Source organism: Hippoglossus stenolepis, chromosome 1 (assembly GCF_022539355.2).
Source record: "Hippoglossus stenolepis isolate QCI-W04-F060 chromosome 1, HSTE1.2, whole genome shotgun sequence".
In the NCBI taxonomy this organism is placed as follows: Eukaryota; Metazoa; Chordata; class Actinopteri; order Pleuronectiformes; family Pleuronectidae; genus Hippoglossus; species Hippoglossus stenolepis.
In genome coordinates this window covers 30,494,522-30,509,684 of record NC_061483.1, presented here as the reverse complement: position 1 = coordinate 30,509,684, position 15,163 = coordinate 30,494,522, and the positions used below count along the sequence as shown (strand labels likewise).

The 15,163-nt window shown below is 40.6% G+C and overlaps 1 protein-coding gene across 2 annotated transcripts in view; it reads right to left on the bottom strand.

Moving 5' to 3' along the window:
* Positions 1-14,874, bottom strand: part of il16 (interleukin 16) — a 36,672-nt gene extending 21,798 nt beyond the window's left edge. For both annotated transcript variants that reach the window (XM_035155621.2, XM_035155622.2), the window contains exons 1-5: positions 14,719-14,874; positions 7,782-8,025; positions 7,172-7,451; positions 3,498-3,637; positions 499-616 (exon numbers count right to left, since the gene is read on the bottom strand). In XM_035155621.2, coding sequence (XP_035011512.2) covers positions 499-616; positions 3,498-3,637; positions 7,172-7,451; positions 7,782-8,025; positions 14,719-14,731 — 795 coding nt within the window. In that variant the 5' untranslated portion in view covers positions 14,732-14,874. The remainder of the gene's footprint in view (positions 1-498; positions 617-3,497; positions 3,638-7,171; positions 7,452-7,781; positions 8,026-14,718) is intronic.
* Between the last annotated feature and the right edge of the window lie 289 nt (positions 14,875-15,163).

Genomic DNA, 15,163 nt, shown 5'->3' with positions numbered 1-15,163 from the left:
GTCAGAATTAGGTTTATATTAGGGTTTGGCATTTAGTTGTGATGGTTAAGGTTATGGTAAGGGGCTAGGATACAAGTCCTCACAACTATAGAAAGACGTGGATGTGTGAATGTTAAGACTGGGAATCTGACTGCAGGATGAGAGCATTCCGACATAGTAGCAGACACCTTCACTCCACTGTCACCTTCAACATACTGACAGTGAGTTGATTCCCTGTCTCATGCAGGTTATGTATGTGATCATTGGGTGGATCACACACACACGATAACGCTTGATACTGATTATTACTCATGCCTTGATTACTTCATACTTCATACTTCATGCTCAAGCTGTGCACCAACGTTCACCGGCAGGTCGAAGCTGTATGTGCAGAGATGATTGTATTCACCGATGAACTGTCATTGTAGAAAGTATTCATCTTAGCCAACACATAAACAACAACATGCTAAGTGTGCTGTGTTTACTGTTGAGTCCATTTCATGTGTGAACTCCCATTACCTCACTGTAGGGTTTAATGTGAACACTCCTCACTGCCTCCCCTTCCATCCAAGCACTGCCACTTAGAAAGTGTCCGTTAAAGGGTGCCAGCTTGTCTGGGCTCGGGAAGCTGCAGCCTCTGGAGAGACAACACACAGAGACAGCTGAAAAACCGAGAAGCTCCAAAAGTCTCCACCACAAAACCTTGCAACATGTCACATTCAGGTAAACAGCAGGAGTAACACGTAATATTGAGGCACACTTTCACCATTAACTAGCTGCTTTTTAACATACATATGAGGAGCTTGTTGGCTCTTTATTAGTCATTATAAAGCTTATTTATGTTGTATTCTGCAAGTCTTCATTCTCTAACCACTGGGTCATTAACTAAGAACAGGGAACCTGTGTTAAAGTGCCAATAGACTAATGAATTAGGTCATAGATGTTGGGGAATTTTTGACCATCCTCACACATTACTGTCAATGCCACTATCAACTTCATCGCTTTTGCGTATTTCAGCAGTGGCAAGACGTAAGGACACAATGTGATTTAGGAATGCATATTTAGACTTTCCAGACTATCCAATAGGATGAGAGCATCTACATGTAACATAGAGAGTGACAGCAATTCTAGCCATTCATGGATGTGCTTTTGGAATGGGTGACGGAAGTAGAGGAAGATATATGTGGATGCTGTGGGAGACATCTTCAGACTTGGGGGTGACAATTACTCATGTTACTCTGTTAGCATTTCTTTATTGTTGTACCTTCTGGTCTTATTGATGCATCAAGTCTACATTAAAATCTTCTAAATAAGTTCTCCTTTCACCAGCTTCCAGAAAACTTCCATCACAATAGAGACCTCACTTTATGATGAGGAACATAATGTAATAAAGTAACATAATGAACTTAATGAACTTAATGTAGAGTTGTATATATATGGTACAAATGCTGTATAAGAAATGAAAAGCCCTGAACGCATCTGGACTTTGTTGTCCCTGCTTGTCACAGTCTTTGATTTTCTATTTTTGCCTTTCTGGCCCAGAAACACAAGGCTGCTCTCATAGCAAACCAGAGATATAGTCACATACACAATATATATATATATGTGTATGTGTGTGTGTGTGTGTGTGTGTGTGTGTGTGTGTGTGTGTGTGTGTGTGTGTGTGTGTGTGTGTGTGTGTGTGTGTGTGTGTGTAGTTGCATTCACAGAAGTGCAGGAAGATGTACTGTCACAGTTTGCTGAATAATATCATTCATTGAAAGAGCATTTCATGCACATTACTGCTTGTGCTCATATTTTTTGTGAATGGTGATGCTGATCCAGAACAAACACAGTTGATTCAGATTATAACATTTCTCCTTCAAATGTTCTTTGGCCAAACATTAGAAATGGGAGAAGCTGCAGCAGTCAACAGCTGGAACAGCATCTTTCCTCACATCAGGATTAATATGAAATGAAGATATTGCCACCAAACGCCATACACCCAATTGAACTCAGCTGACTTTTCAGGACTTGCCTCAATCTGTGTAGGTAGGGTAGGCAAAGCTGGTCGGCTGGGGACTTTATACCTGGCCATGGCAAGTTCATACACATATATATATATATATATATATGTATATTCTACCAGGCATAGACAGAGCCTGGTAGTACACAGCCTTTGCCTAGTAGTTACACAGTCAATGACCAATGGGCCAGAGCCTCGGATTGAAGTGAATGTTATATTTCTTTTGGAAAAATAAATCATACGACTTTAGAGACACAAGTGATATGGTTGTGTTGTTTGCAGTCATGTTTTGTCTCTTTCATTGTAGGAATCTTGTTCCTATGTATGAGGAGTGGGAGAGTTCCACCTGGTATTAACCTGCAATCTACACCTGGATATGATATCTGAACATTGACATATGTTCATAAGCACTTGATTGATACCTGCAGTGAAAACACAAATTAGGAAGGTTCAGCTATTATCCTCAAACACAGCCTGTCTCAGGTGAGAGGAAGAGATCCTGTGGGACACACTCAATGTTCTTCAATGATGCTCAAGGCGAAGCGAACAAAAGAGAGTTAAAGGCATCGGTAGACTTTTTAGTAGCATTGCTAACTAATTCTCTTACTGTAAGACTGTTTTCAGACAGCCTTTAGAAGCCATAGCCTTAATGTGTTAAAACAAAGCCATTATTATTTGAAGAAGACTGCATGGATACACGGGGGTACGAGTACAAACTCTGGTAAGAAAACACCAATCTCGTAGCCCATTGGTTATCCTCTGAGGATGAATTAGCCACTGAGTACAATGGTCTATATTTTGGGGCTTCCAGGGCAGACAGCAGAAATCTGTGCCAAGATTCACCATACACTGTTAATAGTCCCATTAGTTTCTTTTATCACAAACAGTACTACCTTTTGCAGTGTTTTAGGTGCAGAAGACATTTTTACTACTCTGTGTTAACAGCTATCTGCATATAAATGCAAATAAAATAAAAAGGCAGATAGCTGATGAATTTCAGTCAATGTGTTCTACCTCTTTTGCTCTTCAAACGGACTAAGAGTGTCAAATGTGATTGGTCAAACTAGAAAGGGAAACCACAAGATCTTGTCCCATGCTTAAAAATCTGATTATCGAGATTAATAAAATACAGTTGTACAGCAAAAGAAAATGACTTGGCTGAATCATTGCCCCGAAGCAAAGTCACATTATTTGTGTAGGTGTTACATCACTAAATCAAATAGGCCTTCATGCAGGCTGGCATTTCAGGTAGAGAAAGTAATCAGTTCTGGACTTGGAAGGAGTTGTCAAAGAGACAATACTTTAAACCAAGGGTTTCTGACAGAAATATATATATATATATATATAAGGATTTAATATGCATTTTCTCTTAATCCACATAATATATCCAGATACAAATATTTCACATTAAGTGGAATGTATGTTAGTATGTAACCCAGTGTATCTTTCACCACTTTTCCAGGACATTCTTAAGAAACAAGGCACTTAGAGTTGAGGTATTGGGTTTTATCACCTGTGTAGGTTCCCTCCAGTCCTCCCTGGCTCCACATTAGTGTATTTGTTCTGTGTCTGAACACTGTTATCTGCCATTTGTGGTCCACACACGTCCTCAGCAGGCCCTGTGGCTACACACATCCTCCAAATACTGCTCTCCTGTAACAACACGCACATTTACATATACATGCATATACACACACAGTCATTGAGTATAAGGGAACTTCTATGCTAGTAGGTATAAAGCCAGCTTTAAGAGCATATAAATCATCTGTTGGAAGCCCAGGAAAAAGAAAAACAGCAGCAAGTTTTATAGGTGCATGAATTGAGCCACAGTGTTTGGAGGTTGCCTTTATGGGACAAGACCATGTACAACGATCAGCCACAGTATTAAAACCCATTACCCAGATTTAGTGTTGTGGCTCATTGCTTCATTGCTGCATTTTTAGTCAAACCATGAAGCCATGAAACTATGGGAAATGACTGAAACTAGAAAATACATTTATTGAAAGGGTCAGAATGAACTCTTTAAGAATTGACCATTTACATAAAGATCAGTCGTAACATTAAAATCAGTCACCGGTTTTAATAATCATTCTATATTGTATTGCCTCTTATGTGGACAGAATGTGACCAGATCATTAGATGATCATGAAAATGATGTCTTCAACTGTTACTAAAAAGTATATATACTGGCTTTTGTAATAACTCACGAGGGTCATTGTAACCTCGGATGCCAGATTATTCAGTCAGACTGTAGTGTCTAAGTGTTTGAGTCGCGATTCATGTGAACTGTTCTTATGATTCACAGAAGACACTGACTACTGTAGATTGTTGAGCAGATTCCACTCTATTCATGATGTGTAGCTTAGAATAAACACTGTAATAAACCAGTATTATCTTTAATACACAGGTTTTAAGCTTACACAGTTTTCATTATGACTACTATAAGTAGTTTTGACAGTCTTGTCAAGAGTTATTTTATTTGCATTGCATTTACATATCGCTCTCATAGACTTATGACTTATGATACAGGTAAAAAACATGATCCCGATTACTGAACAAATTGGTGGAATGTACCTGTGTTCAGTTGACTTGAATATGGAGCAACCATTTTCAAAAAGGTGAACATATAATCATATGAAACATAGAAATCCAATATGGAGAATATTGTGTTCTTAAAATCATTTATCTTATGACATCATGAATATATTCATCTTTATACACAAAAACTTAATTCATTATTTATTTTTTGAATTGTCAAAGATTACTATGATATTGTTTCTTTCTAGTAGGTGATTAAAGGTGATTGATGTCTAACCTGGCATGAATTAGCCCCAGAGGAAAACACTGCTCCATTAAATTACTGTTGAGCTCAGTCTCGGTTAGGGGTGTTTAGCAGCCTGGGCTTTAGTCCAACTGTAAAGTCTCCACCATGATTCAGTCTCTATTGTCGATGCTTAATATATTAAAAGTATTAAGGCAGGGAGCTTTTCCCAGTAACCTCTGACTTAGCACAATAAATTCTGAGTATATATTGTTTATGAGGTGAGCGATAAGTGACCGACAGTCAAACCCTTGTTGACATCAGGGGAATGTGCCATGAGGGCGAGCAGTAGAAACCCAGCACAACAAACCCTGTCTTTGTCTGAGTGTTTGACATTCAGGCCAGTCACAGCTCTCAACCTAACACACCAACACAGGGCATGTGATTATCATTACATTTAGACAACACTCTCCACAGAGTACATCACGGTGTTAGCATGCTGATACCATTGGAGGCTGGAGATAAACAACAAACACGTTTTTCTACATATTATTCTATCAAGAATGAAAATAGTTGAATATATGAGTTTATAGTAATATTGAGGAAATAGTTATATAATATATATATATAGTAATTCATCTGACAGATCAGAACAGCCTGTTGAACAGCACATGTTTTGCGCAGTAATTTGACAGGGCTGAAACGCCCTTTACTGGGAGGCTGCAGGAGCCACGTGCGCTAAAACATGCCAAAAATGTTGTTATTACTGTAAAACATAACTCATCCTCCAGCCTCAGTAAACTGACAACTTCACATTTTTCTCTTTTTCTTTTTAGGTCCAAAAAATATGAATTACTCAGATTGATTACTCTGTTTAGAATAACATATCGGGATACATCCATGTGCGTAACAGTGTAGGGAACTTTAGCGTGAGATAGAAAGAAAGAAAATACCAGCATTGTATGTTATTTACATTATTTGCAGAACAACGGCGCCTGTGGCATCAAGTGGTAATAACACAATAATGAAAAATTACAAATTTTTTTCTTGAATTAGTTGTTTTAATTGCATCATAGATGACTTGAATGTTTATGGTCTGGTCAGAACTAACTCATGAGGCGTGTTTTCTGAAGGTGTCCCTAATCAAATGCACATTCCAAGGGCAGAGGGCATTTCAAAAACTGACAATTCAAATAAATCCTGCTTAAAGTTGCATTCTTGCCAGACAGATGGTGGCCGGATAGATGGTGGTGATGGTAAAGATTCCCATGTTGAAAGCGTTTATGTCACAGGACAAGAAGATTGTGTGAATTCAAAGGCCATGTACTGTAGAAATGGTCGAAAAGTAAAAGGTGAAGCATCACATGAAATCTTAGAAAATTTGCAAATTCTCCCAAATCAAAAGGGAAAATGTGGTCAAGGTTGTTAATTACTGACTGAGGTCCTGTTTTTACCTGAGACTGTCACCAGGATTCTAGATAAGAGGTAGGCCGACCGAACTGATTTGAACCAAACTTAGTAGAGGGATAGAGCGTATAGGCTGTGGACAAACCCATCACATTTTGGTGTGGATCTGATGAAAGGGGTGGATTGAGGATTATTTGTACCACATTATTTAACATTGAGAAATACAGCATTTTCTAGACATTTTCGTAAATTTCACAGCAAATAACATTTGGATCTTGATGTTAAAAAACAACCTATTTATGGTGTTGGAATCTATGAGTCAGAACAGTTTGGTACTGATGATCAGACTTCCTCCTTTTAGCTCTTATTGTATTTGTAGGACTTTGTTTGGCCTTGACAGAGGTATACACTCTAGTGGGTCATGGTTGTTCTTCTCCAGCTTTGTGTGATTTCAACAATGTTAACTTCTCATGACGGCAAGCGGAACAAACTTGCGACTTGTAATAAGCCAACTATCCTCCAAAGTATTACTTTTAATCCTTTGTGAAGATTTATGCAAACATCCCGTAAAGATATCATCTTAACATGAACCAATTTTCTATATAAGTTCTTTTATAAAATAGGTTTTGTAACTCTGTGGATCTGTGGCTCAGCAAAATACTTCAGAGAAATATCACATAATATAGAGCCTCAACATTTGTCGAGGTCAACCCTCCCTGGACAGATCAGAGGAGAAGTGAGAGGATCACAGGACTCAGTAAGATTCTTTAAGTAGGAACCTTAAGTCTGCACCGCATTCAATGGTTTTTGAGATATTTCAATCTGGACTGAAGTAGTGGGCTGACCAAAACACTGCCCTTGCTATCCTAAGAGCAATGCCACAAGCAGGGTTAAATAATAACTATCAATGGATGGATTCAACTGGCTTTCTATGTCACTTGGGTTTTAAGTGAACTGGTCTGACATATGCCAATCTTCTTAAATTTGATATATGTTATTGTCAACTCTTGCAGTCATACCTTGATGCTGAAGGATCTCCTCATGCTCCGTTTATTCTCCCTGAGTGTGTTGGTATGATGGAGCTGATGTTCTGCTTTGCTCTCTCCTCTTTTCTCCAGGTCTGATTGCTGGGTCGTCCTACAGTGTCCATTCTCTGTATCTCTGTACCCTGTTTGAACCCCAGCTGTCACATCTGTCCTCCAGCTTGAGCCCTGCGTCCTGCACCCGTCTGCCATGTCCCCAGCATTCCTCTCTTCCACGCCGTCATCATTAGTCTTGGAGTGACACAGGATCAGGGACCTGGACAAAGACCGTTAAGGAAAGAACGTTAGTTCCAGGCATGAAACCACATAAATAGTAAACCTGCACGACCATAAAATAGTGGGTTAATGCAGCCATTCAAGTAATATTGATGTTAACATACATGCTGTGCAACAGGACAGAAAACAGAAATATGAAAGTATTCTATCTATTTCTGGTCATCATGAGGCGAATTGAAATCAACATGTAGCCTATTCTAGACTATAAAAAGATATCATAAAGCTTTACAATTAAAAGGTTAGTAACCTATCTTTATGTGTCTTGCACTCTGTATAGCCCTAGTTGTAAGCTTCTGAGTGGTGTTGGTACCTGGAGAGCATGGCCAGCTTCTTGGAGCGGTGGTTGTGGCTGCTAGTTGGGTTGTTGTTGTTGCTTTTCCCCTGTTCCCTGCGTCTCCTCTCCATCCTCCTCGCAGCCGCTGTGCTGGCTTTCCTCCTCTGGTGGGAGTATCTTTGAGGCATGGCCGTCAGTGTGTGTGCATGTGTGTGTGCCGGGAGATCGGGAACCAGCACACTCCTCCCAGCCGGCCCGAAGCCTAATGGAGAGGGACGCTCTGGAGGGCAATTAGAAAATTCAGTTAGGCCAGTCTGACTGCATCCGTGTGTATAAGTGTTCTGAAAAACTGCTGAGGCAATTGTGGAGCTCAGCGGAGATAAAAGTGTTTTTTCTTTTCCTTCTTTGAAAAAACAAAAGTGGAGTTTTTCTCAGTCCTCATGACTGCAGCTTAATCAGACTACTGTTGAGAGAAACCCACAAACACTCCACACACACACACACACACACACACACACACACACACACACACACACACACACACACACACACACACACACATACACACACACACACGTACACAAAATGGCGTGGCAAATCACTGAAGTGAAGTGAAAGCAGCAGCTGATGAGGTGGTAGAGGCTCACTTAGGTCAGTTCATGTTCAGATCCACATAACCTACACTATGTGAGAATAGATAATGATGTTAGCCAGGGTCCCATTAATGGGCTGGAGTGAATGATGCTCTGTATACATCAACGCTTCACACTCCAGAGAGCACTATAGGATGACCCTCGAATGCATTATACATGCTAGTGTAGATGCCCTCTCACATTTGCGATGAACACTTAGTAAACAATGTGCAAAGGCTCTGAAACCCATAAGGCCTTTGGTCTGGCACCCTTATCTTGTTATCTTCTCCTCCAGCCACCTGCAGTCAGAACCTGACTGGCTCAGAAGGTTTGAGCGGTGCTGAGCAGATAAGGCTTACAGTAATAAGCCTCAAGAAAAAGTGTGAACCCTCGTACAGGAAGGGATCAGTCAGCATGGCTTTTTTTATCTTTCAAGATGGTCACTGTATCCGATTTCATGTAAATGGACATGTTGAACCAGAATAACTCACGACTTGTGAGCAAATTCAATCAGGAAAGAGGGGCCAAAGACTTTGATTTCATCTAATACAACCAACAACATGATTTAAATTGTGTTTAACCATGTTTACAGTTGAGTGTGTAAAAGTAATCCATGGTCCCGCTGGTCAATATCCAAGAAGGCAAGAGAAGGTAAACAACTGCTGAATACAAACAAGATTTAATGTGCCAATTAGTGAGCTCCAGACGTGCAGGTCGGCAGATTTCTTTTTGTCAGCACCTGAGCTTCTTGCTTCATATTTAACTTACACATAAGTGGTATCACTCTTCTTATGTAACTCTCCAAAGAAAGTGAATAAGTACAATTCCCATAATAACAAAATGTTATCAGTCATCTCATGGGACTCTGGATAAGACAGTGAAAACACAATACATCCCAAGATCATATCATATCCTCAATTTTTCTATTCTACTCCGCTTACCTGGTTCTTGTGGAATTTGACTTTCAGAATATTTCTCATATCTGTTGATGGATTTTGATCACATGTGGTGTGTCAGTTTACATTTGTTTCTCTTCATGAGAAACCTGTGAACTCTGGCTCATAGTTATTATGTCCAAGAAATGAAACGACATACCAAAAGACATCAAACTGTAACTTTGAAGCTTTAGGAACATTTCTCTCTCTATGTGCGTGTTTTCCAAAATATAATTAGAACAATAGTTCCTGTGGACACGAACCAAGCCACAAGAAAATGATTTGATTCAACAAAAACGTGGACTAATAATCCCTGAGTTTAATTAGCTAGCAGGCAAGTTTTTCTGTAATTACCTTAAATTAGCACAGTGTGTTTGAGCTGCAGTTTTCTTAATCACTTCCTGGCAAGCCCCACAACAGGATACTTATTTTAAAGTAGGTCTTAAGAATGCAAATAATCAATGTTTGTGGAGTTCTGCTATACCTTACCCAAAAGCAACACAGAACCTGATACTTTGTCAGGACCTGTCCTGTTTGGGTTAGAACATTTTGGAAACTATAAATATTACTCTTATTGTTTTCGTTATAACAACTAGTCAGAGCTGAAATCTGATGCTGTTCCTGCTCTCTCTCTCCCTCTCCTCTCTTCCCCATTTTCCCCTGCTCACCCCAACCGGTCGAGGCAGATGTCCGCCCACATTCAGTCTGGTTCTACCAGAGGTTTCTTTCAGTTATTGAGGGAGTTTTCTCTCTCCACAGTCACCAAAGTGCTGCTAATTGTGACAACTGTTGAGTTTCTCTATAATTTTGAAGGTCTTGACCTTCTATATAAAGTGCCTTGAGATAATGTATATTATGATTTGGCGCTTATGACCCTAAAATTGAATTGAATTGAATTTGGTCCAAAGGATTTGCTGGTGTCTGTCACTAACTGACCTGCCTGCCTGTGAACACTCTGCCCGTGCTCTCACTGTGCATGACTGGAGCAAAGACGATAGTTAAAAGTTAGTAAGCGAGTCACGGAAAAGTCGGCTTCTAGCAGTTGTCAGGCTGTGCACATTCATGTGTTTTGGGGGTGTAGCTTTGATGAGAGGCTGATGGGAGGGAGTGTATTGGTTGCATATTTGTAGTAAGTGTAGTCTGCTTTTCTAGACTTGATGACCACTCAAAGCGCTTTACGGTACAGTTTATTGCCCTTCACCCATCCCACACATTCAAATAGTGCATAATGAACAGCACTTTTTTCTCCAGCAGCTCAGCTTTACTATCTCTTTTTTTTAAACAAGCAGAATGCTCAGGCTTAACTAAACTCAGACTTAATCTGAGTGTATTTAATGTCAACATCAGTGCTGAATGTACTTTCATCCTCATTTTTCGTGAAGATAATTAAATATTGCCTAAACTAGGTTGCCATATTCAAACTTTCTTCTCATTAATCAAAGCCCAGTGTTTCTGTTACATTAATACAAATATGCAACAGTGAAAATAACAATAATAAGTTGCTTTAACCCAGCAACTAATGAATGTATTAGGGAACTGGATACTGGACTTGAATTTAAACTCTGGCTTTGCTTCTGGATTGTTTCGCTCACTACACAAGCACACTAGTGTTTCCCTCACGGCCTGTGGGGATGTTCTACAAATTGGAAACATCAATGAATGAAAAGTTACTTACAGAAAGAACCAATTTCAATTGAAGTTGGATATGTCCTCTCAACAGTTTTAAGGGCATCTCCATTATAAGGTTGATTGGAAAAATGCCTTTTGGACCACAGGAGATTTTTACCATCTGCACCAGCAAAAGTTAGCAGCGCAGCACATGCAGGGAATGCATGGCTGAATGAAATTAAAATAGACATCTGAATAAACAAATAAATCAATCAATCAGTAATAACCCTCAGGTTCCAGCAAACAGTATGGAAGAAAGATTTGTCTTCCCGGTGAATCAGTGGCTCTGATCCTGGAAGTGTGTTAGCAATTATGAGGCATTAGTGTGCTGTTGTGTTGGCCAGATAGACAGGAAACAGAGACATGATCTCTATGCTGGAGGCCTGTAAGCCCCATAGACTGCATCTCTCCCTCTCATACACTGATATGCTCTCCAGCTGGATGTCTGCCAGCTGATGGAAAACCTTTACAGAAGTACTTATGGAACTCAGTCTCAGCTTCTTTCTCTACACCAACCATTCAAACATATTGGAAGATGTGAATATGTGCATTTACATGACATCAGGTCAGACCTGTAGCACTACAGCAATGTTCTCCTCTCACTGATCTGATTGAGAAAAAGCTCTGGAGCTGCTGTTTAATACATCTGCAAGCAGCCACCAAGCAGCCAACCAGCCAGGGGTGTAGTGCTATTTGTTAAAGATCACGGAGAAGTTGTGCCATAGAGACATGGCAAGTTCACATACATTAGTCAACTACTGAGCACACATTCAAAGGTTAGGCTGACTTTGTGAATAGTTTCATCATGGTGAGAATGTAACATCAGACTCAGTCAAGTAGAAATAGACCATGGATGTGGTAGGTTGTAATTAGTCTGGCCTTAAACAGCATAGGCAAAAAACACGAGTGGTTTATTTTTGAATTGTTTAATTTACGTCTGCTGAACAAACGAAGCCACATTGGAAACATCCATTCTGAGCAGAAGCTGCAGTGCATCTGTCCTATAGCTATAAACATGTAGCTTAGGTACATTTTATTTCCAGCAGCAATGTGATGCAACACAAACCGTCCAAGTTGAAAGGCCTTTGAATTGTATCTCTGTAAATGCATCACTAATAAAGAAACTGTCAGAAGAGTGAATGATGGGTAGTGTTGTACTTTGACTTCACTATATTTATGCACATACTTATAACCAAGTATCACTTGTAAATACATCACATCAACTAAACCAATGCAAAAGAAGTTGCAAGATGTATCAATGTTCATTTCTTTTTTATGACCATTCATCTTATGCACTATTCAGCAGTTCTCCATTATAAACTGCTGGAATGCCGACAACAGTAACCTGCTCAGGAGACTGCACAGAAAAAGAAAAAAAACACAATGACACTTACTTCTCCGCCTCTGCTTAATACTATTTTCCACAGGCCTAAAATGGTTAGACACCACAGAGGACAGGGAGGCCTGAAGGGCATCTTTCACACAACATGAGATATGATGAGATCAGGAAAAGGTTTACTCAGCACCTCAGCATAAAAGCAGACTGGAAGCAGAGGGAGTAGCTAGCATGACTTGGTTTCAAGTTAACATTACACAAAGCAATGCTTCAGAAGCTCACTGTGCATTGAGCACTGCTGAGTGCATCTTGTTTGTTTAATCCATACATGCACAGAAATTCAAAAATGAACACTTGTGATTTCAGGCGTAGTTACTGAGACTTTCAGTTTCCACCCAGTTCACCGCTGCACGTCTGGTTATACCTGAGTCAGTCAGTGAACCCAGGTTTCGGCACATTGGTCTCCATACACAATAATTGTTGAAGGCTTTTGGCGACCTCCCTATGTAGTGCCTGGCTGCTCTTCACTTGGAAATAGTTGGAGCAAGTAGTTGTTTTTATCTCTGTGTCCAGATTAAATGGACACAGTTAAGATAGATGTTGTTTTTACCTTAGACAGAGCCATGCAGACTATGTTAGCCCTCATTAAACTTAAACGTCTTGACTCATCTCCTTCTTTAATTGACAGACATCAGATTGAAATTAATATCGATATCAAGGGAACAGTTACTTCACTGACTAGGCTCCTTAGGGATACATTTGGTGTTAACTTTAAGTTGAACTCAACAGATTTTTACATGTTGCTACCTCCCTCTGATGTATACAAATGAAAAAATATTACAGATATGGGTTCCACCATCTTGTACATTCGTCGTCGTCATGGAGTGGTATCAAGGTCCCGCCCATACATGTGCTCGACCAATCACGGGCCAGTCTCAAATGTCAATCATACTTTACCTTTTTTTTTTAAGCATCAAATAAATAATTTAAGCCAAATCATATCTTGTTAACTTGTTTTTGACCTATACTGCAACCAGCCAAGGGGGTGATCGAGGTCATGTCATCCATCTCTATACAGTACATGGCTTTTACCAAGTTTCCAGGTCCTATCTTCATGCTATCAGGTGCCATTCAGGCCCAGAGAGGACAGCTTCTGTTTCACTGAGACTCACTGCTCTGAGCATTTAGAGCCCCTCCATGTAGGCCATATATATGTGTGTGTGTGTGTGGTTATTGTGTATATTTCAAGCTTCATAAAAAGCACTTGTTTCAGAGTCCTGAAGATGCTGACTGCCTCCTGTGATGTCAGCTTTGGTACATGGTGAGTCCAACTTTCCCCTGACACACAGCACTCTATTGATGTAATGGCACACAGCGGTAACACTGTTCACTATTAGGACATGGACGTAGAAGAAAAACTGGGGGAGGAGAAGAGAGCATAGCGTGGGTCACGTTGCGTGTTTAGGGTAGAGGCTTGATAAACACATGTTTGCATAGTGTGTGTGTGTGTGTGTGTGTGTGTGTGTGTGTGTGTGTGTGTGTGTGTGTGTGTGTGTGTGTGTGTGTGTGTGTGTGTGTGTGTGTGTGCACTGAGAGAAAACATACTTTTTGCCTGTAGCATTAGTAAGGCAGGAATACCAGCCTAACAGAACCTGATTGAGAGAAAGCAGAGGGTGGAGTTGCTGCACAGCCGAACAACGTGTGTGCTGTTTGCAGTTTTCTCTGGGGATTTTTTTCCAGACTGAGAGGTGGAGCAGGACCTAGATGACAGCCAAGAGCACGCCTCAGTCACGCTGCAAATGTGCACATCACCACTTTTACAGTGTGGACAATCCCAGAGTCAGAGTTGGTTTGCCCGACAGGGGCCACTCAAGGGAGGTTCCACGGGTCTGGCTGCTGTTGTCACTCTGTGGAATGACAACGGCAGGCTGTGTATGACCATGTGGTCGTATCTAAGTCTGGACTCGTGGGATTTTGATTGGCTGTGGGAGGAGTAGCGAGGAATCTGTGTCCGTCTCTTACTGGCCTCTGTGGGCAATCTGGGCCATAAAGGTCGCCTTAGAATGGACATATGCAATGTTATGTAATGTTTGCGTGAATTCATGAATCCACACACATAAACAAAAACACACAAGCACACACACACACACACACAAACTGATTATTTCAAACATCTAGTCCTCAGGACAAGTGCATAATTTAATTTCCTGGGTCTGCAACTAATTTTGGTAGTTACACAATACTCATGTCATCAGAAACAACTTTTTCTATTTCTTTCCTGTCATTTCATCTTAATAGGCTACATGAAGTTGGATTCCAGTCTGAGAGACGTATGGTTTAGATAATTAAGGAGTTGCACTAATAAACCTGCCCTCCACATTAGTAGTGGGATTTCTACTTACCGTAGTCAATCATGTTGCCTCTCAGCCAGCATCCACAGCTTCTACCTAAGATACAAACAGCAGGTCCAAAGGATGAATTCACTCCAGACAAACAGGCAGAGGTCCAGGCTGAGCATCGGGTTAAAAGCTCAGAGCAAAGATTCCTCCCTGCGATTCATCTGGGTTAACGTGCCTGTACCTCTTCTCCTCCTTCGTCTCCCTCCTCCTTTTCCTCCCCCTCGTTTGTGGAGAACACAACACTGTGTCTCAGTGAGGCACAGCTCCCCAAAAATCACTGCCCCTTCCTGTGAGTCAGCTCCAGAGAGGAAAATACACCACAGTTTGCTGGGCCTGACCTCACACCTACTTTGCATCACATACTGGTTGTAGTCTTTTGGTTGTGTGTGTGTGTGTGTGTGTGTGTGTGTGTGTGTGTGTGTGTGTGTGTGTGTGTGTGTGTGTGTGT